The sequence below is a fragment of the Cervus elaphus genome, chromosome 5 (genome assembly GCF_910594005.1).
Source record: "Cervus elaphus chromosome 5, mCerEla1.1, whole genome shotgun sequence".
In the NCBI taxonomy this organism is placed as follows: Eukaryota; Metazoa; Chordata; class Mammalia; order Artiodactyla; family Cervidae; genus Cervus; species Cervus elaphus.
In genome coordinates, this window is record NC_057819.1 from 8,240,842 (window position 1) to 8,265,343 (window position 24,502).

General features: G+C 49.4%; 1 protein-coding gene across 10 annotated transcripts in view; it reads left to right on the forward strand.

The window, feature by feature from the left end:
* The window catches only part of WSCD2 (WSC domain containing 2), a 128,094-nt gene that overhangs the window by 80,626 nt on the left and 22,966 nt on the right, over positions 1 to 24,502 (forward strand). For 9 of the 10 annotated variants that reach the window (XM_043901526.1, XM_043901521.1, XM_043901523.1 and 6 more), the window contains 2 exons: positions 7,612 to 7,726; positions 12,210 to 12,394. The exons of the other annotated variant lie outside the window; for it this stretch is intronic. In XM_043901526.1, the coding sequence (XP_043757461.1) occupies positions 7,612 to 7,726; positions 12,210 to 12,394 (300 nt within the window). The remainder of the gene's footprint in view (positions 1 to 7,611; positions 7,727 to 12,209; positions 12,395 to 24,502) is intronic. 10 annotated transcript variants of the gene reach the window in all.

Sequence of the window (24,502 nt, forward strand, 5' to 3'; positions counted from 1 at the left end):
GTTTTCTGAATGTTGAGCTTTAAGCCAACTTTTCACTCTCCTCTTTCACTTTCATCAGAGGCTCTTCAGTTCTCCTTTGCTTTCTGCCATAAGTGTGGCGTCATCTGCATATTTGAGATTATTGATATTTCTCCTGGCAATCTTGATTCCAGCTTGTGCTTCATCCAGCCTGGCATTTTGCATGATGTATTCTGCATATAAGTTAAATAAACACAGTGACAATGTACAGCCTTGACGTACTCCTTTCCCGATTTGCAACCAGTCTGTTGTTCTATGTCCAGTTCTCACTGTTGCTTAAAAAAGATCCAGAGCCACCGGGGAAGCCCCCAAAGCTCTTATTCTTAACCACTGAGCTATGTTGTTCGTTATTCAGTCACTCAGTCATGTCCGACTCTTAATAGAATCCCAACTCCATTCATTCACTCATTCATTCTGTATTTATTGCATGTCTGTTTGCCCGGCCCTGTGCTGGGAGGTGGAGATGCAAGAATGATTCAAGCACACTTTCCTTTTTTTTTTGGTCTGAAGAATAGTCACACCCACCGGGGAAAAGAAAGATGAGTAAAAAGGTGAATTATATTTTAACATATAACTTTTTTCTTGATTATCAAAGTCACACATGCTTATTGTAGAAAAATTAGAACACGTAGCAAAAAGAGATAAAAGTTAAAATAGCCCAGAGTCCCCCCATCCAACAGTCACAATCAACGCTGTTGGGTTCCGCCTTTGTCGTCCTGTTTCCTCCCTTAGGGGTTTATTTCTAAGGAACTGTTGTTCAGTCACTGAGTCGTGTCTGACTCTTGGCAATTTTATGGACTGCAGTGCTCGAGGCTTCCCCGTGCGTCACCATCTCACACGGTTGAGTAGGTGACTCCTAAACAATAGAATGGTGTACATATATAGCATCAGGTCGTCCTTTCCCCCACTTTAGCACTTTTCCATTTTATTAAAAACCCTTCCACAGTGGGCCTAAATTCTTCATAATCTGAAAAAATAATACTCAATTCTTGGAAAGTTGTTTAGTGAAGTGTTAAGGTGGGGTAAACCAGGGGACTCTGGGATCCCAAGGGAAGGATCCAGTTGGGTCATGGGGCTCTATCATGCCTTCCTGGGGGAGGAGACAGTTGAGCTGAGCCTGTAGGATCCTTGGGCCCTGACCAAACTGAAAAATGCATCCCTTCTACCCCAAGGGAGCCTAGATATGAGCAGGAATTCCAGGGATGGAATTTCCTGCACAAGGAAGCCCAGAAGCACTGGAGTGATCCTCCTGAAGGACAACTTTCCAAGATAGTGAAGAATCCCCAGCAGGAAAGTAACCCTTTCTCTTTTCCCAATCTCTTATAAGATTGATAAGAGATCAATCTTATAGTCAATTTTTTTTCTTACAGTCAATTTAAAAAATACCCCTGTAGGCACTTCCCTAGTGGTCCAGTGGCTAAAACTCTATGCTCTCAATGCAGGGGGCCAGGTCTGATCCCTGGTGGGAGAACTAGATCCTGCTGCAACTAAGAGTTAACCTGCCTCAACTTAAAGATGGGCTTCCCTGGTGGCTCAGTGGTAAAGAATCTGCCTGCCAATGCAGGAGACACGGGGTCAATCCCTGGTCCGGGAAGACCCCATATGCCATGGCGCAGCTAAGGCTGTGTGCCACAGCTACTGAGCCTGTGATCTAGAGCTCGGGAGCCACAACTACGGAAGCCCAAGCAGCCTGGAGACCATGCATCCCAACAAGAGAAGCTACCACGATGCAAAGCCCGAGTACTGCAACTAGAAAGAAAGCCCACCCAACAACAAAGACCGATCACAGCCAAAAATAAATAAATAAATGTCTTTCCAAAAAAAAAAAAAGTCTCATGTGCTGCAACTAAAGACCCAGAGCAGCCAAATAAATAAATATTTTTTTAAAATACCCCCATATTGGTGTTCAAGGGCTGCTATAGCAAAGTACCATGAACAGGGTGGCTTGAAACAACAGAGGTGTGTTGCCTTGCAGTTCAGGAGGCTAAAAGTCCAACATCAAGACGGGCTGTCAAAGCCCCTCAGAGAGGATCTCTTGCAAGCCTTTCCCCCCGCTTCCGGCATCAGCAGGAGCCCTTGGCCTTTCTTGCAGCCGTAAAACATCAGCTGTTGCCTCTATTTTCACACGGTCCTCTCCTTGTGTCTCTGGGACTTCAGAGAGCCGCTTGCCGCTTTCTTATAAGGACACCAGTCATGTTGGATGGGGACCCACCTACCCCAGTATCACCTGATAATTAATTACATCAGAAGTGACCCTATTTCCAAAGAAGGTCACATTCCGAGGTACTGGGCTTAGGACTTCAACTGATCTTTTTTTATGAGGGGCACAGTTCAACCCAAAACACCCTCATGTTGTAGTTTTTTTTTCCTTCAATTTTTATTTCATTTATTTGACTGTGTCTGGTCTTGGCTGTGGCACGCGGGATCTTCATTACATCATGTGGGATCTTTGGTCACAGCACACTAACTCTCTAGTTATGGCATGGGTTCAGTGGTCTCAGCAAGCAGGAACTTGGTCGCTCTGAGGCACGCGGGATCTTATTTCCCCAACCAGAGATTGAACTTGTGTCCCCTGCACTGCAAGGAGAATTCTTAACCCCTGGACCACCAGGGAAATCCCACTCCCTTATGTTTTATTTCCACTTTTCAGGCAGGACCTTGAGTAATACTGCCCAGGCTACCTACAGTGTCAGGATTAGAACCCAGATCTGGTAGGCTCCGAAACTGGTCCTTGAGGACACTGTAATATCTCCTGTCTGCAAATCTACTCACAAACAATAAATAAGAGGAATACAAATTAGCACATGTTTAGCTATCCTCTTAACAAATTACCTTTATTGAAGAGAGCAAAGTTGCTTGAAAAGGAAGATTAATTGAAGCAAAAGAGGAAAAAAAAGGAAAGGAAAAGGGGAAAAAACAGTCAGGAGAGCTCTTTTCCAGATGCTTGTGCTCTCCTGGGCTCACCCCTCGCCAGTTTCTGCGCCTGAGATAAATAGCCAGGCTGGGACGGGACTTTGCCGTTTCAGCGATATTCAGATGGCTGCTCCGATGAGCTGATAGATTGTATGAACTCAGCCATTAATTCACCCTCGAGTGGCCTGTGAATTTTGTCCCTGTTTTACATACCCGACCTCCCCCTCATCTTCGGGAGATTCTGCCAGTACAGCAGAACTTGAGGAAAATCGGAAGTGGGTTGGATGGTAGCCCACCCCCCACCCCACCCCCCACGAGCTTATCGCTAACTGGGTGATAGAGCTCCAGCGAGAGGGTTGCCGGTTGTGCTGGCCACAGCCCGAACTGAAGGGTCAGGAGGGAAGGAGTCACCAGCCCTTCCTGGCCCAGGGCAAGGAGGAAACAGATTCAGTATCCGTTTCCTGACCCAAAGAGCTCAGCCCATCCATCAGGTCACAGTATATAGCATGCCCACGCTTCTCCAGAGCATCAGAGAAGGGGACCCTGAGTCTCTTTTTCCCTCCTGTGGACAGAGGAAGAAAAGGAGGTTCATCTGTTCCCACAATAAGCCTTTGAGCGGCTGTTGTGTGGGTCATCTCAACCTGATGCCTGGCCTGGTGGGAGGCTTAGGGAAGGGGTGGTGCAGCATTTAAAAGCCCAGGCTTTGGGGCAGATGGACCTACGGTCAAGTATTAACTCCTCTTCCAGAAGACCCTCCATCTCCCATCATCCCTCCAGGAATGTCTCTCTGGCGGGATGGAGAAGCCTTCCTCCCAAGCCGAGACTAAGTGTGGTATACAAGAAAGGGCAGCCTAAACAGGGACACAGTCTAGCCTCTCCCAGCTGGGTGGACTCAGGCAGCTTAGCTTGGCAGTCAGCATATTAGTCAGTGCTCCTTTGATGGCAGGGACCAAAAAACCCACCTTAATCAGCTTAAGCCAAAGAAGAAAATGTAGTGTGTCTTGTCACCAAACTACCAAAGGGGCTAGGTTGTCAAATGAATGAATTGTGCCATTTTCTTCCTAACTCTCATCTCTGCTTGCTTCTGACTTAGCTTGATTCTGCTGCACAGACTGACTTTGTGCCAGGGGTCTTGGCTGTTGGTAGCTCTGGACTTAAAGAATACCAGTGTCACAACCCAAGGGAGACGAATCTCTTTCTCCCAGCTTTAATCTATAAGAATCCAAAGAGTAGGTCACGTGTCCTTCCTCGGAGCCATCAAGCACTGGCTGGTGGCAGGTACAATATGATTGGCTCTTCCAGGGTCAGTGTCTCCCCAAGATCAGAGCTGGTAAGGGCTTCCCAGGTGGCACTAGTGGAACAAATCCGCCTGCCAATGAAGGAGGCGCAGGTTCGATCTCTGGCTCAGGAAGGTCCCCTGGACAAGGAAATGGCAGCCCACTCCAGTAGTCTTGCCTGGAAAATCCCATGGACAGAGGAACCTGGCAGGCGGGCTATAGTCCATGGGGGTTGCAAAGAGTGGGACGTGACTGAGCATGCACAGAAAAATACGAGGGTAGGCTGCTTTGAAGGCGCAAAGGGTACCATGACAGTCCACCCACTCACCCTACAGAGGACGTGTGTGTACATGTGCTCACACTCCTATTAATCTGATTATAAAACTCTCATCTAACACAACCCACCATCCCCCCTATAGTCGAATGCACCTACCCTCACCCTCTGGCGAGACCACCCATGGTCATAGTACATCCAGCTCCAAGCCCAGCATGTCTGGGTCATGAGCACTCCTCTCTGTCAGGACCCAGTGTGGTACCTTGTGATCCCGAAGCCTGTGGGCCACATGGAAGCGAAGCCTCCCCAAACATACAACGGCTGGAGGACAGATCTGGGCTTAAATTTTAAGATTTGGAGATGCTTCCAAGAGCTGGGCACACAGGCAGATTGCATAGTTTCGAATTCTACTTAGAAACAAGTAAGATGGAGTAACATGAGTGGGGACCAGTCAGAAAGCATATACCATAGGCCAAATACAAAGATTTACTTCTAAGACAGACAGATACAACAGTCATTAGGATCAGTCTCTTCATCTATAAGATGGGTTAATAAGAAGGGTGTAAGGACTGAATTTTTTTAAATGAGGCATGGCACATAGAAGGTACTCAATGCATATTCTCCCTGTCTCACACACACAGCTTTTGATCTGATGACAGTGACCTCATTCTGCCAAAATAAACAACCGTTCCCCACCTTCCCTTTCCCTTCCTCTCCTTCCTCCTTTTTTTTTTTTTTTCTCCTCCTGCCCATCCTTAGACACTCTGTCCTGTAGTGAACTACTGAACTAAGGTTACTTGCCAACAATGGCCCATGGAAGTTCTCTCTCCCCGCCCAGATGTAAACGTCTCACTCACACACACACACACACACACACACCCCTCCCCGGGCCATGCACACACACACACACACACACACCCCTCCCCGGGCCATGTTTCCTGCTGTGACACAGGAGAGTCATCCTCTGTTGAACAAGCACAGTGACAAGATGCCGGCTTTCCCAGAGCTGTCACCATCTGATGTCCCTGCTCCAGGGAGGCGATGTTTCTTTTAAAGATGAACTGTTCTTAGTCGACCAAATCACCTCTGTCTTATGAAAGAAATTCAAGGTGATCAGGGTTGAGACACATCTCCAGCGAGGCTGACAAATTCTGCACTTTGCAGGGTGGCATTGAGGGGACACAATTGCTCCTTAACAAGCCGGTATCCTCTGCTAGACCCTGTTCTCCACCACGAGTGGGGGGGCGAGGAGCCCACAGTTTAAATCGACAGCAGCCTAGGCCTGAACGAGATCAGGTGGCATGTAGCATTTTCCTCAATCATTCTCCAGGAGGGCTGTTTAATTCCAAGGGCTGGCTGGGTCCTCAGGCTCACCTCCAGTGACTCCCAAATGCAAGAGCACTGGTTTGGGGTCCCATAGACCTAAATTTAAATCTTTATTCTTCCATCAATTAGTTCCAGGTCTGGGACAGCTCACTTCACCTTTCTGGGCCCCTGTTCAATCATCTAAGAACAGAGTTTCAGCATGCCAAGAGCCACTGCACCTGGGTCATTGCAAAGGTCCCCGGATCCAAAGGGAAACAAGAGGGACTTCCCTGGGGATGGTTAAGACTTCGCCTTCAAGTGCGAGAGACGCAGGTTTGATCCCTAGTCGGGGACAGGAGCTGTAAAATCCCACATGCCTCCCAGTCAGAAACCAAAACATAAAACAGAAACAGTATTGTCACAAATTCAATAAAGACTTTAAAATGGTCCACAGCAGGGGAAAAAATCTTTAAAAAAAAAAAAGCAAAGAGAAACAAGCAGTGCAGTAGTTCAGAACATGGGCTCTGCAGCCAGATTGCTTGTGTCCAAACCCAGCCCCACCGGTATAAGCTGTGTGTCCTTGGGCAGGTGACTCAGCCTCTCTGGGCCTCAGTTTCCTCTGATACATTGACTGGGAATATTAATACTTCCCTCACAGGCTCATTCTAAGGATTCACTGAGACAGTATGTGTAAGGCACTTAGTAAAGTGCATGTCCAAGTTAATAATGATTGTAAGAACACATGGGAAAAGACTTGATAAACTGTAAAGTACCATCTTCATGTACTATTTACCAACAAGTATAGGAACACATGTACTAATCTAAGAAAACTAAGTGAATGGTATATCATTGGATGGTTGTTTCACATAGTTTAAAATTTTCCTTTTGGGGTCTCCCCTGGTGGTCCAGTGGTTAAGACTTCACCTTCCAATGCAGCGGGTGTGAACTCAATCCCTGGTGGAGAAGCTAAGATCCCACGTGTCTCACGGCCAAAAATCCAAAACATAAAACAGAAGCCATGTTGTAACAAATTCAATAAAGACTTTAAAAATGATCCACATCAAACAGAATCTTAAAAAAAAAAAAAATTCCTTCTGGATGAAAGCATTTACCTTGGCCCACAAAGTGGGAAAACTGTGAAGAACTTAAACAGCACTGTGAATGGCTCATTTCTTATTCAGCTCACCTTAAGTTTGTGCCTATTATATGCAAGACCCTGTGGAAGAAATGTTTATACAAATAAGTCCATTTTAACCTCATTGGGCTGATATTTTCATCCCCACAATGAAGGAAACTGGGCCTCAGAGAGATTAACTGGCCTAAATGCACTGGAATGTCACCAAAGTGAGATGGTGACTTGGATCTTAAGATGTCCAAGTCCAGTGTTCCTTCCAAGAAAAAATAAATAAAACCTTAAGTCATCTTGCAGAAATGACAGCAGGCTGTCAACTTATCAAACTCTTCAGAGCTGTCTTAATAAGAGTCTTGGTGCTTAGGGAGTGGGGTGAGCTTGGGTTGCTGGGTGCCCAGTCGTCATCAGTAGAGCCCAGGGGTGTGACCTTACCCCTGGCTATGGAAGGTCGCTTCCTCCCCTCTGTTGACCTCCAGGGCCCACAGCCTTACCCACGGGACTGCACTGCCCCGTGGACCAAGCTCTGCCAATGCACACGAGTGTCAGTCTCTCTTGTTTCCACTTGACTGCTCAGAGGAAGGAATTGGGACCAAGAGGTCATAGCCAGAGGTGGACTCGTCACTTCTGAAACTCTTTCAGCTCTGTCCCCCTCCCCCACCACCCCAGATCTGACTTTTCTCATCTTCCCAAAGCTAAGTACATCGGCTGCTACCTGGATGACACCCAGAGCCGGGCCCTCCGAGGCGTGTCCTTTTTCGACTACAAAAAGATGACCGTCTTCCGTTGCCAGGACAACTGTGCAGAACGGTAGGGCCCCAGCGTCCCAGGCTCCCTGCATCCAGACCCCTTCCTTCGCAGCTTCCTACCTGCGGTGGTCTTTCGTTTTCCCATGGGAGGGCATGAGGAAGGATGGACATATCACTGTAAGGGAAGGTGATGCAAGGGGGGGTGTGTGTGTGAGTGTGTGTGTGTGTGTGAGTGTGTGTGTGTGAGTGTGTGTGTGTGAGTGTGTGTGTGACTGTGTGACTGTGTGAGTGCATGCGTGTGCACATTCTCTTGCCTGAAAAATCCCATGGACAGAGGAGCCTGTCTCATGGATGCTGGAGATCAAGAGTAGGGAGTTGGTCTGTTGGAATCCTTGATTGTGCAGTTGTGTGAGGCTGTGCCTAGGTGTGAGTTTACAGTGTACACTCTGCAGGGTGACATGTTTGTGAGCTTAATGCCAACACCGAATTTCCTTTAAATAATATTGGCTGTGAGTGCCAGGTCTCTGTGGATACGTTGGCAAGGGTCCAGAATTGTGGGGAAAGCACAAGTAGATGTTTACGTGCAGGCAAGTGTGAGTCTGTGAGCATGAGGCTTGTGAGATGCCTGTGGGAAAGCTGAGGTGGGAGCCTGCAATCAGGGATATTTAGTGCTTGCCCAGCCCAGAAACTATTCGTTCCTGTCCCACGGAGAAACACTCACCTGTCCAGGCAATGTTTTCCAATCTAAGGAGAAAATGATGTTCTCAATGAGAACAGGCCCTAAGGGGAGGGAGCTGACTTTTCAAGAGTAGACAGGCCCCAGAGGACTGGCGAGTGGGGACCCTGGGGCCAGGCCTGGGAACCAGCACTCTGCCCGGGAGGCACGGAGCAGTGAGCGGACCTGCTCCTCCCCCGTGCCCTGGGTCCCTGACCCATGGTGGTTTGCGGGAGGCCTCCAACATGCTGACCTTCAGACTCAAGCCTGCTGCCTCTGAAGGTCACGAGCTCTGAAAGAGCTCAGCTGTGTGGCTGGAGTGGAAATGGGCAAGTGGGGGGCCAAGGGACCCTTCCTTCTCTCCCTGATTAGGAAACACTGTCTGCTTTATAATCAGCTTCCAGAACAGTCCACCATCAATCCTGAACTCAGGACCACCTCCAGCTTAGGAGAGACTCCCAGCTCTCTAGGATATTGATTGATTAATTTATCTATTGGACTGTGGGGAGACAGAGGTAAATCGCAGGGGCCATGCCCTCAGAGGGGTCTTGTGGGGGCTGAAGAGTTAGTACTTGCAAAGCAAATGTTTGAGAACAGCACCTGGCAGACAGCACATGTAAGCTCTTGCTATTCTGTGGCCCAAGGCTGCTGATGCTTCTGTCTCCCCGACTAGCTGGGGAGCCCCTTGGGGGCAGGGCCTTGGCTGACACACCTCTGGCTCTCTCTGGAAGCACATGTGGGCAGCCAACAAGCGCATGCGGAACCAAACTGAACTACGCAAGTTGATCTGACTCATCTTCTGAAGCTCAATCTTGGCTGTCACCTCCTGAGAAGTCTCTCCTGACACCCCAGGCATGTTGGGCGCCTCCTGTATTTCCACCATCTGTGATTTATTCCGTGTCACCCTCATCTCACTGTGCAGCCCTTTTCTAGTTACGTGCTTGTCTCTGCATCCAAGCTGTGAGCTCCAGGACACGCACGTCAGCATCAACTGGGATGTGAAAGTTGCTGTGATGTCCAACGTTTGTGACCCCATGGACTATATAGTCCGTGGGATTCTCTAGGCCAGAATACTGGAGTGGGTAGCCTTTCCCTTGTCCAGGGGATCCTCCCAACCCAGGGATCGCACCCAGGTCTCCCACATTGCAGGCAGGTTCTTTACCAGCTGAGCCACAAGGGAAGTCCAAGAATACTGGAGTGGGTAGCCGATCCCTTCTCCAGGGGATCTTCCTGACCGTTGAATCGAACCGGGGTCTCCTGCATTGCAGGTGGATTCTTTACCAACTGAGCTATCAGGGAAGCTCACTTGGGATCTTTCAAAACAAATTGCTGGGCCCCACCCCACCCCCAATTTTCGATTTGTTGGGTTTGAGGTGGAGTCCAAGAATTTTTAACAAGTTCCCAGATGATACCACCTGCTGCTGGTCCCGGGACCGCGGTTGGAGCACTGCTGCTCTGAATTTCACATCCAGCTGGGAAACTTTAAGAGCTCCTGCTGTCCAGTAGTGGTCCTTCCATCAGTGGGTCCAGTTATATGTGACGGGCCCCAGGGACACCTGAGAACCAAGGCTTCGGAGAGACAGAGAGGTGGAAGGAGGCTGACCCAGCCCCAAGATGCCCAGATAGTTTAAGCTGCTCCTACTGCATCTGCAATTTTTCTGGGGGGCTCCAAAATCACTGCAGATGGTGACTGCAGCCATGAAATTAAAAGACACTTGCTCCTCGGAAGAAAAGCTATGACCAACTTAGACAGCATATTAAAAAGCAGAGACATTATTTGACAACAAAGGTCCATTTCGTCAAAGCTATGGTTTTTCCAGGAGTCATATATGGATGTGAGAGTTGGACTATAAAGAAAGCTGAGTGCCGAAGAATTGATGCTTTTGAACTGTAGTGTTGGAGAAGACTCTAGAAAGTCCCTTGGACTGCAAGGAGATCCAGCCAGTCTATCCTAAAGGAAATCAGTCCTGAATATTCATGGAAAGGACTGATGCTGAAGCTGAAGTTCCAATACTTTGGCCACCTGATGCGAAGAGCTGACTCATTGGAAAAGACCCTGATTCTGGGAAAGATTGAAGGCGGGAGGAGACGGGGATGACAGAGGATGAGACGGTTGGATGGCATCATTGACTCAATGGACATGAATTTGAGCAAGCTCCAGGAGTTGGTGAAGGACAGGGAAGCCTGGCGTGTTGTAGTCCATGGGATCACAAAGAGTTGGACACAACTGAGTGACTCAACTGAACTGAACTGCATCTGCAAGGAGGTCAAACCAGGCAGTCCTAAAGGAAATCAACCCTGAGTATTCATTGGGAGGACTAATGCTGAAGCTCCAATTGTTTGGCCATCTGATGTGAAGAGCTGAATCATTGGAAAAGACCCTGATGGTGGGAAAGATTGAGGGCAGGAGGAGAAGGGGATGATAGAGGATGAGATGGCTGGATGGCATCACTGACTCAATGGACATGAGTTTGAGCAAACTCCAGGAGACAGTGAAGGACAGGGAAGCCTGGTGTGGTGCAGCCCGTGGGGTTGCAGAGAGTCAGACACGACTGAGCAGCTGAACAATTGCATCTGCCCCGGTGACCTATGATTGCACGCCACCCCGAGTAGTTGGGGTGTTCGGAGACATGAATCTGGGTGGGTCTGTGTCTCCAACTAGCCCCCAGAAGTCATGAAGTGACACCTCCGATAAGTCCCGTCTTGCGGGACCAGTATTTTGCAGGCTGCTCCCCACCCCCAGGAACCTTTCTCAATTTGGGAAAGTGCCTCAGAAAACGCAGTGGGCAAGAGGGCTGAGCAGGAGTTGTCCTACTCCCCTCCCCCCCACCCCCACCACTTCACACCCACCCCTGGAGCCAGAACAAGCAATTGTCTTTTCATCTGTTTACAGACGGATCCTTACCAAGAGTCCTTTTTAGGAAATGATTCCATAGCTGTGAAGAAAAAAAAAAAAAGAAAGAAAAGAAAATCTTGCAGTGCCTGGCTTTCTTTTTTAAGGAAAGGAGTTTTTTTCACTTGGCTGGATATGTGACCTTGGTTTTCCAGAGAGATGTGAGAGTCCCCTGCCCCTTCTCCTGGGCCAGACTTCTCTCAGGAGAACTAGAGGTACCATCCCTGGGTGGTGTTGCCGGAATAAAGGGGCTGGACTCTGTGATTGGCTCCTGGCTATAGACAGGGAAGACAGGAGAGTAGGGAGGACAGAGGGACCACAGGAAGGGTGTGGTGCGTGTCAAGGGTGCTGAAGGTATATGTGGGTGGGTGTGACTGTGACGTGGCGTGTCTGTGTGGCAAAGTGTAGAGGGGGTGTGAGACCTCAGGCAGGGATGGACGCCAGTGGTCTCCCTGCCTGCCCCCCTCCAGGACCTCCCTGTAATCCTTCTTGGCTTCTTGCCCATTGCACCTGCAAGAATTCCAGACTCCTCAGCCTCCACGACCTTCTCAGGGTCTCCTTAGTCTCGATCTTGATGTCCCTTGGAGCATCCCTGTCCCCAAGATCTCCTTAGGTCTCCCTGACCCCACAGCCTTCCTCGTTTTCCCCCCTCCACCCCAGTTTCCTCCTTTCCTTAGGGTCTCCCCATCTCCTGAAGCCTCTTGTCTACCCACTCTCCACTGTGGATGGGTCTCCTGTCCCCTGAGGTCTCCTCTCTCCCCACTGGGAGTCTCTCTGTCATCCCACCTTCAGCATCTGTATCCCCGTCTCCCTCCGGGACCTCCTAGTCCCCAGAGCCGACCCATTGCCTGGGGCCTCCTCACTGGCCTTGACGCCCTGCCCTCCTCGGGGGTCTCCGTGGTGGCAGCACCCCGGCCTGACAGCAGCCTCCCCCAGGGGCTACCTGTACGCTGGGCTGGAGTTCGGCGCCGAGTGCTACTGCGGCCACAAGATCCAGGCGGCAAACGTGAGCGAGGCAGAGTGTGACATGGACTGCAAGGGCGAGCGGGGCAGCGTGTGCGGGGGAGCCAACCGCCTGTCCGTCTACCGGCTGCAGCTGGCCCAAGAGTCCGCCCGCAGGTGTACGTGAGTCAGCCCCTCCCCTCCCCGCCCCTCGCCCACCTGCGCCCCCCACCCCTCCTGAGCCCTCGGGCGCCCTCCCAGGCTGCCACCACCCTGCCCCAGCCTCGCCGCCAGCCGAACCCCTCTTCCCCCTCAGCAGACACTGAGAGCCTGACCTGGCCTGTCCTTCCTGATTGGCTGAAAGCAGGTTGTCCCTAACGATGGTGACGATGACAGTAACAACAGCAAACGCTCCATCGTTTCCGAAGTGCCTTCTTTGGAAGAGCACACCTGATCCTCGCCATGACCCTTGAAACCACAGTTATTCACCCACTCCCACTTTACGGATGAGGAGACAGGCTTGGTGTCACCCAAGCAGCAGAAGATTTAAGCCAACTCCAGAGCTTATCTGTTAATTTTTCTCTTTTTGCCGTGCCATGTAGCACGTGGGATTTTCATTCCCTGATTGGGGATTGAACCCAGGCCGTCTGTACTGAAGCGTGGAGTTAACCACTGGACCACCAGGGAAGTCCCATAGCTTATGCCTTTAATGCTCCCACAGAGACAATTTCCAGATGGCACTAGTGGTAAAGAACCGGCCTGCCAGTGCAGGAAATGTAAGAGGCAAGGGTTCAATCCCTGGGTCGGGAAGATCCCCTGGAGGAGGGCATGGCAATCCACTCCAGTGTTCTTGCCTGGAGAATCCCGTGGACAGAGGAGCCTGGTGGGCTACAGTCCAGGGGGTCACAAAGAGTTGGATACAACCGAAGCGACTTAGCACGCATGCATGCAGAGACAGTTTATCCCTCACTTGCCAATGTTTTGGTCGTATTAGAAAAACTCTCCAGTTTTCAGACTGAGGGAGGGAAGGGTGTGATTAGGTGAGGACAGTAGCCACCCCCTCCGCTGTGGATATTGTCCCACTGTTCCTTCGTTGGCTGTTTAGTAGCAGTTAATGTTTGTTTCTCAAGCATCGGCTGTGCTAAGTCCGTTGCAAGCCTGATTTTGTTTCCCTTCCCTACAGACTTTTCAGGCCGTTGCCGTGGTTAATCATCTCCATTTTACAGTGAGGAAACTGGGGCTTAATGAATTTAAGTAAGCCTGCCCAAGGTCACACAGTCTTGTGACCTCAGAGCTGATGTTCAGACCTGTAAGCAGAGCTAATGACCTTGACGAAAGACAGAGGGCTGAGGTTTGTCCTGGGTACTCTTCTGATGAGGTCCTGCCTCGGGAATAGGAATCCAGAACTACAAATCTCAAATTTGAAGGTGCCGGGGAATCCCAGGGAGATCTTGTTAAAATGCAGACTCTGATTCAGCAGGTGAGATTCTGCATTTCCAAGGAGGTCCTAGGTGATGGTAGGCTGCTGGTCCATGGACCATACCTTGAATAATAAGGTCTTAGACCTCAGTGGAGCTGACAAGGTCCGCCCAGAATGTAGGCCTGCGCACTCTGGTGGACTTGGCAGAACCTTAACACCTGTGTGCACGCAGCAAAAGGCCTCTTCGTGTGAATGTCATTGTTGATAAAAATTCATTGCTGGTTTGCTCGATAATGTGTCCTGTTTTCCAAGCCCCATGTTTTTGAAGCTCTGTGCACACTTTGCCCTGCAGCAAGGTCAAGTGAGCCGCCAATTTGCAAAGCAGCTGATTTCTAGAAACGGAGGTACCATCTCCCTCTCCATCGTTGCCTCAGTTCAGCCAGGTCTGAGGGCCTGGCTGGCAGAGGACACGGAGGGTGTGTGAAATCCAGGCTGGATAATGTCTGCACAGCGAGTTTTTGGTTTGACTGTTAGGGTAGTGAGGTTTTGATTTGATGGCAGATTTATCATCCCCAATACTGATTTCTTTCACTTTATTTAGTTATTTATTTTTGGCTGTGCTGGGTCTTCCTTGCCACATGCGGATTTTCTCCACTTGCGGTGAGTGGCAGCTACCCTCCATTGCAGTGCATGGATTTCTCACTGCCATGGCCACTCTTGTTTCGGAGCACAGATTCTAGGGTGCACAGCCTCAGTAGTGGTGGCGCGTAGGCTCCAGAAGGAGAGCTCAGGCATTGTGACACACGGGCTTAGTTGCTCTGTGGCGTGTGGAATCTTCCCGCAGGCCAAGGATCGAACCCATGCCCCCTACATTGGCAGGCGGATTCTTTACCACTGGACCGCCAGGGGAATCCACTACTGATTCTCTTTATGCCAGTATTTACATCATTTGGATGGCGACTTTGACCATAAGAAGAGATGACCTTAAAGTGATGTGTATTTAGAGGGAAAGCTGCAGCCACTGGAACATTCTGGTGAGTGATGCTGAGCTAGATAACAAGAATTGGGCTGTGTATGTCAGCAGCCGCTCTCAGCCAGACCTTCTGGTTAATGTTCAGAGTGGCTGGGTAATAAGAACACTGTCCTGTCTCTCTATCTCTGTCTCTTGCTCTCCCCACCCTGCCCCCCACCGCCCACACACACGCAGACACACACACTGTTAAGATCACCTTGTGTAACAGCAGTCTCACGCATGGGTGCTTAGTCTCTCGGTCATGTCTGACTCTTTGTAACCCCATGGGCTGTAGCCCGCCAGGCTCCTCTGTCCATGGAATTCTCCAGGCAAGAATACTGGAGTGGGTTGCCATTTCCTCCTCCAGGGGATCTTCCCAACCCAGAGATCGAGTCCAACGTTTCTGCATCTCCTGCCTTGGCAGGCGGATTCCTCTAACCACTGAGCCACTTAAGAAGCCCAATCAATAGCAGTCTCATGGACCATCAGAGATTTTTTGTTTCCATTACCTGAAATGTAAAAGCCTCAACACACACAGACCATGAGATTCTCTTACAGTTGGGTGTGTTTTGCCCTGGTAGCAGTGGGGAGGCTGCCTGGATGGTTGCTGGTGAGAGACCCCTGAGGCTGCTGGGATGCTGCTGTGCCCCTCAGCTTGCCCACCTCCGCTGTGAGACTCTGTTCCATCTGAGAAAGTAGTCTTTGTATTTACATTCAAGATGGGGAACCCATTCATTTCTACCAAGAGAGGAGTCCTTGAGTCTAAGTCCACCCCAGTTGTTCTGAATGGTTGCTGTGCAAGGTTGGAAGCTTGGGCGCCTCCATTGGGAGACTACAAAAGGGAATCTAAGCCTTGCTAACCTCAGAGCTAATGACCTTGATAATGTGCTAACCTAGCTAACCTTGCTACTGTGTCTGAGATGAGCATGGAGGTGGCTTGGATAAGGAGACAGATGGCTGGTCAAGTTGGAATTCCTCGTGGGCTCCCGGTTGGCAACACGGTATTGGGAGAGAGCATGAGGATTGTTCGTTGAACCAAAACCTTTGGTGAGCTCCTCTGTGGCTTAGGCTTGGAGAGGAGAATGGGCAAGGAACCAAGCATAGTCCCTGCTCTCAAGGAGGTCACCGTCCAGTGGACGGGCAGACCCAAGACCAGTGGGGTCTGCTCAAGTGGGTGAGGCGGTGGTGACGTATATATAGGAGCCAAGAAAGCAACATTTGAGCCGAATCTCATTCTAAGATTTCCAGGTGAAAGGAAGAGTCACATATCCAGCTGAGAGCAAAAATCCAGGATCAGCAAAGGTTATTTTTGAATGACCCATTAGAAGCACCTTCCTTGCTGATGTTCCATTTTGCAGCTTTAGAAACTGAGGCCTAAAAAGCACAAGTGGTCAGATTGAACAGCCCTGGGGGTGGCTCCACAGAAGAAGGCTGACTGGTTAGGGCCTTGAAAGATGCACAGGATTTTGCCTGGTGTGAAAGAGGAGGATATTCAGACTCGAGACACATTGCCAAAGGGTGGGGGAGAAATCAGGGCAGAAGGAACAGAGTGTGCAAAAGCCAAGAGTTAATTTTAGTGGACAATGGGCAGGCCTGATGTTTTCAAGGCCACAGTGCTTGTTAGGGACTGAACTTAGGCTGGAACCCAGCTCTCTGACTCCTAGTTTGGGTGCTAATGTGATATAGCGCTACAAACACCCTGACCTCTTGTGTTGGATTCTGGACCCCGTTGCCTCTCCCTTGGGAGCGCTCCTCAGCCTGATCTACCTCCTTTCTCCCCTGACCCCTAATCTCTGCTTCTGCCCTGCATCCTGTCTCTACACAGCACAGAATATCCAGGGTCTTCGCTATGGCTCAGTGACAGGCTCGGTTTCCCATTCCTGAGATCTGATTTATGCACAAATAGGTTAGGAAGGGAGGCCTTCCACCAGCACGTGACATGACATGCATTGCTTTAGGCAGGGCAATGAGCAAACGCTCCAGGAAACAGGTGTGGTGGAAACCAGATTCCATTTGCAGTCATTAGTTTGTATTAACACTGTGTCTTAATTGTGTTTCCCTGGGCAGTGGCACAGAACTCTTAACGATTTTGAAGATCCAAAGGAGGCTTACTGCCTCCTGAGCACCCCTCTGGTGGGGTGTTGGCCTTGCATGGGGTGTCGGCCTTGTGTGGGGAGCCAGCCTCATGTGGGGAGCCAGCCTCCATGTCTCCGAGGTGATGGAATGCTCCTACAGTAGCGAGAGCATTAAAAGGTTGGCAGAGCAAATGTCTGCAGGAACCCTGCTATTCTTCCTTGACACAGACTTTTGGGCACGGGGACTCTTTGCCCTTGTTACAAAAGGACCAAGAAATGGACTTCCTTCTTGGTTGGATTACATTTTTCACAGAGGTTTGCTAAATGTGTCAGCAAGTGCGGCTTGTCCTCCCAGGGGCAGAGACCTGCTGGCGATTTGAGAATATTATGACTTTATAGGATGTTGCAAGAAATTCCATTTGCCTGAAAGATTCTTGCAAGATTTGCTTTGCAAGGTTCACTAGAATCACAGAACGCATTTATATGTGGGGCCCATGGGTGGCTGTCCATGGTGCTGACCATCCTTCGGTGCTGCCTAAGACCCCCATGGGCTTTATGGTGGCTCAGTGGTAAAGAATCCACCTGCCAATACAGGAGACCTGCCAATGCAGGCTTGATCCCTGGGTAGGGAAGATCCCCTGGAGAAGGAAATGGCAACCCCCTCCAGCATACTTGCCTGGGGAATCTCATGAACAGAGGAGCCTGGCGGGCTACAGTCCACAGGGTCACAAAAGATTCAAACACAATTTACTGACTAAATAACAACAAAACCCCCATGACTGCAGACCAGCCTCTCCCAGGACTCAGCCCTTTTCCCTATTTTTTTTTTCTATCTTTGATGAAAGTATTATGAAGCTTACATTGTGTGTGCATGCTAAGTTGCTTCAGTCACATCCGACTCTTTGTGACTACGGATTCTCTTTATGCCGGTACTTACATTATTTGGATGGCGGCTTTGACCATAAGAAGAGATGACCTTAAAGTGATGTGTATTTAGAGGGAAAGCTGCAGCCACTAGAACATTCTGGTGAATGATGCTGAGCTAGATAACAAGAATTGGACTGTTTATGTCATCAGCCACTATTAGCCAGACCTGCTTTTGGTTAATGTTCAGAGTGGCTGGGTAATATGAACATTGTCCTGTCTCTGTTGTCTCTGTCTCTTGCTCTCCTCCCCTCCCCGCCCCCACCACACGCAGACACACACACTGTTAAGATCACCTGGTGTAATAAGAGTCTCACGCCTGGGTGCTTAGTCTTTCAATCATGTCCAACTCTTTGCGGCTCCATGGACTGTAGCCTGCCAGAGCCCTCTGTTCATGGAATTCTCCAGGCAAGAACACTGGAATGGGTTGCCATGCCCTCCTCCAGGGAATCTTTCTGACCCAGGGATCAAACCCACATCTCCTACGGCTCCTGCATTGCAGGCGGATTCTTTACCACTGAGCCACGAGGAAAGCTCTGTGAAGCTTATGTTATCACCGAAAAAATAGATCTTGACTTATGGTTTGCAATTTACATAGTGTAAATTGTATACTGTTCTTGTGTACTGTTCTTAGTTCTAGCAATTTTTTTATTGTGTGCTTTTTATTTTTTTTTTCCATTTATTTTTATTTGTTGGAGGCTAATTACTTTACAATATTATAGTGGTCTTTGCCATACATTGACATGAATCAGCCATGGGTTTACATGTATTCCCATCCCTCTCCCCCTTCCCGCCTCCCTCTCCATCCCATCCCTCTGGGTCTTCCCAGTGCACCAGCCCTGAGCACCCATCTCATGCATCCAACCTGGGCTGGTGGTCTGTTTCACCCTTGATAGTATACTTGTTTCAATGCTGTTCTCTCTGAACATCCCACCCTCGCCTTCTCCCACAGAGTCCAAAAGTCTGTTCTGTACATCTGTGTCTCTTTTTCTGTTTTGCATGTAGGGTTATCGTTACCATCTTTTTAAATTCCATATATATGTGTTAGTATACTGTATTGGTCTTTATCTTTCTGGCTTACTTCACTCTGTATAATGGGCTCCAGTTTTATCCATCTCATTAGAACTGATTCAAATGAATTCTTTTTAATGGCTGAGTAATATTCCATAGTATATATGTACCACAGCCTCCTTATCCATTCGTCTGCTGATGGGCATCTAGGTTGCTTCCATGTCCTGGCTATTATAAACAGTGCTGCGATGAACATTGGGGTACACGTATCTCTTTCAGATCTGGTTTCCTCGGTGTGTATGCCCAGGAGTGGGATTGCTGGGTCATATGGCAGTTCTGTTTCCAGTTTTTTAAGGAATCTCCACACTGTTTTCCATAGTGGCTGTACTAGTTTGCATTCCCACCAACAGTGTAAGAGGGTTCCCTTTTCTCCACTGCCTCTCCAGCTTAGTTCTAGCAATTTTTTTCTCTTAAATGTTAGAAGGGAAATTTGGTGCAATGCATGTCCTTTATGCTCACTATACTCTTTTTAACTACTTCTCCATGTAGCCTCAGATGACCATGGAAAGTCACACTGGATGGAGGGAGGGACCATGTCTAGCTCCTTCTTTGCCAGGCCTGGGGGCCTCTCCTTTCCCTTGATATATGCCGGGGATCCCTGAATTTTATAATTCAGATGGGTCTTCATGAGTTCTGCCATCTACAGTCAAGGCATGATAGCTAGAAAATTGTTCTCCTTCTGTGTGGTGGGGGAAGTGTAGTTTACACTCCTCCTGAAACCAAACTCCAGGAAGGCGATGGGAGCAATGGACATGGGGTTTTTTGCATTTATCTACTTGGCTGTGCCAGGTCTTAGCTGCAGCATGTGGGATCTAGTTCCCCGACCAGGGATTGAACTTGGGCCCCCTGAATTGGAAACATGGTGTCTTAGCCACTGGACCACCACAGAAGACTCTGGACGTAGGTTTCAAGATCAGGCACACATTGTTTCTATCCCAGCTCTTTCACTGACTTGCTATTTTGACTTTGACCATGCCACTCATTCTCTCTGAGCCCCAAGTGCCTCATCTGTAAAATGAGGACAGTTCCAACCGTAAAGATTGCTTGCTATGCCGGCCATGTGAGATGAAATCGAGAAAGCACAGTGCCTGTTTGGAGTAGTGGTGATGCACCTTCCTTCCTAAAATAAAAACTCCTCAATTCACTCCGAGCAGCACCCAGCTCAAGTTATTTGAATTTCCAACAGCTCACAGGAGCCTTTGGTGATGCCTAAAAATAGCTGGTTTTGAATTCTCTTCGGACAGTTAGGTTCTTTGTGTAATTCAGTCTCCCTCTGATTATAGGTAGCCATTTACAGCTCCCAGCTCACTGCCTTTCCTCCTCACCAGCATCTTTAATGCAGTAGAGCTTGGCCTAATTACCCTGGGGGGTGGTGGCCTCTTTCAAACCAAGAAGAACTCTTCCTCGTCTGCCTTTAAGCTGATGCCTGGTGGCATTTCCCTCATTTTTGTGAAGCCCCAGAACAAAGAGATGATGGACTTCAGAGAGACTTGCACTGTCCCCAGTCAAGAGAGCTGATGAACAGTTGCTCTGCTCGCCTCTTGCTAGTAAAAAAACCCCAAGCTGCCGAGGTCACGCACCATCCCAGCTGGCCTGACAATGAAGAGCTGACATTATCAGAATGTGGGGCACAGGCTTTTGTGATCCTTAGACCCCTCCTGTGGAGCCTGAGAGGGTTTCTGGGAAATTCAGGTGGCTGGCATGGGGTCTCTGGAGCCCAATCAGGTTGGAATTTGATAGGCTTCCTGCAGAATAGCAGAGAGGTGGGAACCTAGGATGTGACGTCAAGTAAGACTGGAGCCAGATCCCAACCCTGTGCCCCACTAGCCGTGTGAGCTGTAATACCCATCAAATCTTGTTACGTCTCAGGGTCTCCAGCTGCAAAACAGGATAATAGCATCATCTACTGCGTAGGTTGTTTGGAGGATTAACTGAGGTAACATGAGCAACATTGGGGCTTCCCTGGTGGCTCGGACGGTAAGGAATCTGCCTGCGATGCAGGAGACCTCGGTTCAATCCCTGCATCAGGAAGATTCCCCGGAGAAGGGAAGAACTACGCACTCCAGTATTCTTGCCTGTAGAATCTCATGGACAGAGGAGCCTGGTGGGCTACAGTCCGTGGGGTTTCAAACAGTCGGACATGACTGAGCAATACACACACACACACACATGTAACATACTTGGCATCAATGACATACAGCTAACAGCTGTTATCATTTTCCTTTGTTGCTTTACTTCAGCAAGGGTTGCTCATTAGGAAGACATTACTCAGGGTTGCTGCTACTGTCCAGGAACTGTACTGCACAACTCCAGGGGGCGCCAATCTCACAGATTACAGGCTGTGAAGAGCAGCAGCTCTGAACTTCCTGCAGGATTCCCCTTGGGAATTAAGAATGCACAAAGATCCAAAATACTTTAAGTTGGATTCCCCGAGACAAGGCTGTGAGCTTCGGTTTATTTGAACGATGACCCCACAATGGACCTCCAGGGGAGTGAAGACATAAGACAGGGAAGGGAAGGAGTCAACACAGACCCTTTATGAAGCAGGTCACTACTGAGGAAGCTTAATCCTGTTGGGAAGGCAGTGGAGAGAGTTCTTCAAAGATGTCCCATCAGAGGGGCAGGAAGCTGCAGTTAAATACTGCATCCTCCAAATAAATATCCTCCAAAGTTCACCCATCATCAGCTGAGGGTGGCTCCCAGGGAGATTAACTCCCTGGAAGGGTAGTCCGTCCTTCACACACCCTAGGTGTGTGACGTCACTGGACATCACTGGCAGCCTGTACTGGGACGGTGAGTGCCAGGAGTGTATTAATGGGGCACTGATAGTGTCTCCTATGTAGGGTCTGGCCACCTTTTAATCATGATCAAGTGATGGAGAAGGAGCAGGAAGAGACATTGACTTAATCCTGGTAGGTCTCAGGCCCTGTAGATGCCACTGTATCAACTTCCATCCCAACTGTGCAGGAGAGATAATGATCCCTGAGCACAGACGAGGAAACCAAGGCTCAGGCCAAGGACACACAGCTAAGTAAGGTACTGACCCAGGTGTGTCTGAATTTAAAACCAGTACCCTTTCTGCTGGGCATGAGAGACCTTTTGCAAACAGGAAGGCATCCACCTAGTGCTGTGGAAGTCCAAAATTCTTTGTATCATCAGAGAGTGTTAGGAAATTTAAGGAATCCAGGCTGGCCACTTCTCTTGTGTTTTCAGATATGAGACAAGAGAGCCTCGTGCCAGCGGTAGGGAGAACCAGTGACCCGTTCTGAATGTGTTAGTCACTCAGTTGTGTCCAACTCGTCATGACCCCATGGACTGTAGCCTGCCAGGCTCCTCTATCCATGGATTCTCCAGGCAAGAATACTGGAGCGGGTAGCCATTCCCTTTCCCAGGGGATCTTCCCAACCCAGGAATCAAACATGGGTCTCCTACATTCTAGGCCGATTCTTTACCATTTGATCTACCAGGGAAGCCATCTACAATTATACAGGTGGAAGAAATGAGGCTAGAAGGACGATTCAGCATCTTGGCCACCTCGCACAGTCTCAGTGTTCTGATCACCAAGCCATAATGGAGAGCAACCTGCAGAGAGAAGTGCCCTCCAAAGTGTTCCCCAGACCCCTGGTATTCTAGCCTTCCCACAGGATATCACAAGGTTCTCTGTGAATCCACATGGTTTCCCTCTAAAAGCAGAATGGGCCGGACTGTAGGAACACCCCACATCCGGCAAGCTAACAGCTCCTAGAACTAACCTCCCAAAACTGTGCGCCTCCCCACCCCCACCCCAGTGGACACCTTGGCCAGAGAGACCCGCACAGCAGCTGCTGATCCCTCCCTGGCCCTTTAAGGCCTCGGAAAACCTCACCTCACTTGGTATTCAGGGCATTCAGTTCAGCTCTGCTTTCTAAGCTGGGAGGTTCAGGGACTCATTAGCAGATGCTTAAATGTCAAAGGGAGACCTGTCTGAGATGTGCTGGGCTTACAGAGTCTTCCTTCTTCCCAGCTTGCAGTCTGGCCTCCCTGCATCCAGGAAGGCAGGCAAGGACCACCTGGGAGATGCCAGGTAGGAATTCCACTTCCTCTAAGGAGATAGATTCACAGACTTTTGCCTGCCTCTTCCTTGGGGGCTCAGATGGTAAAGAATCTGCCTGAAATGCAGAAGACCTGAGTTTGATCCCTAGGTCAGGAAGATCCCCTAGAGAAGGGAATGGCTACCTACTCCAGTATTCTTGCCTGGAGAATCCCATGGACAGAGGAGCCTGATGGGCTACAGTCCATGGGGTCGCAAAGAGTCGAACACGACTGAACAACAACACTTTTACTTTTCACAAAGAATCAAACTCCAACGTCAAGAGACCCCAGAGTGACAGCCTTGACTTTGTGAATGGTTAGTGGTCAAAGGGGAGTGAATATACGTCACAGTGTTTTGGAAATGCTCAAACAGGGTCTGGGGCTGGTTTCTTAGAGAGGGAGAGCTCAGGGTGTAGGGACTCAGAGTTCAGATGTTCCCAGACTGGTATCCAGACACGTGTCAGCTGTGTGGCCTTAGGGAATCACTTGCCCCTCTGAGCCTGTTTCCCCTTCTGTTTAATGGGGAGAGTGAGACCTGCTTTGTCATTACGAGGATAAAGTGTATCAAGTGTTTACACAGTGCCTGGTACATGAAGAGTATTTGATAAGACCATCAAAAGTGGAAAGATCTCAGACTTAGATGCCAGTCTTAGCTCTGCCTCATAATCTGGGTGACTTGTATCAATTTGTTTCAGTCCTCTGAGACTTGAGTTTCCCTGTCTTAAAAATGGGGCTCCTTATACCACCAGGGCGATGCAAGTGTTCAACGAGGCCATGTGTATTCAGCCTGCTGCTGCCGCTGCTGCTGCTAAGTCGATTCAGTCGTGTCCGACTCTGTGCGACCCCATAGACGGCAGCCCACCAGGCTCCGCCGTCCCTGGGATTTTCCAGGCAAGAGTACTGGAGTGGGTTGCCATTGCCTTTTCCATATTCAGCCTAGTTCCCAGCTAATAGCGTGTTGGTGTGACTATAACTATCTAAAGGGGCTTCCCAGGTGGCACAAGGGTAAAGAATCTACCTTCCAATGCAGGAGACCCAGGAAATGCAAGTTCAATCCCTGGGCCAGGAAGATCCCCTGGAGGAAGAAATGGCAACCCACTGCAGTCTTCTTGCCTGGAAGATTCCATGGACAGAGGAGCCTGGTGGGCTACAGTCCATGAGGTCACAAAAGAGTCAGATATGACTGAGAGCAAGCATAAGCATCTAACCATCACAGTAGTGCTATTATTATTGGAAGAAGCATAGAACTGGGAGACTGAGCAATCTGGCTTTGATTTCACTCTGTCCTTAGCAATTTTGTGATCCTGGAAGCCAGAGTGCCTCCTTGAACCAGCCATAGCAGCTACTGCTCGTGGCTACTGCGAAGATTCAATGGATCCAAAGCACCCAGCCAGGAGCCTGGCATCTGTGGAGGCTCAATAAACACTAGTAGAGTCTAAACAGAGAAGGGGAGCCCCCTTATTTCTGAGAACAAGGTCAGCATCTCTTTGTCCTGACACCTGAGCTGGCATCCAGCTGAGTTGTTTGGTTAAATGAAGGTTTGCGCACACCACTTCTAGCCTCCCATCTCATTGCTGTAAACCTTCAGCTCAAACCAGCTTCCCTTGTGGCTCAGCTGGTGAAGAATCTGCCCGCAACGCGGGAGACCTGGGTTTGATCCCTAGGTTGGGAAGATCCCCTGGAGAAGGGAAAGGCTACCCACTCCAGTATTCTG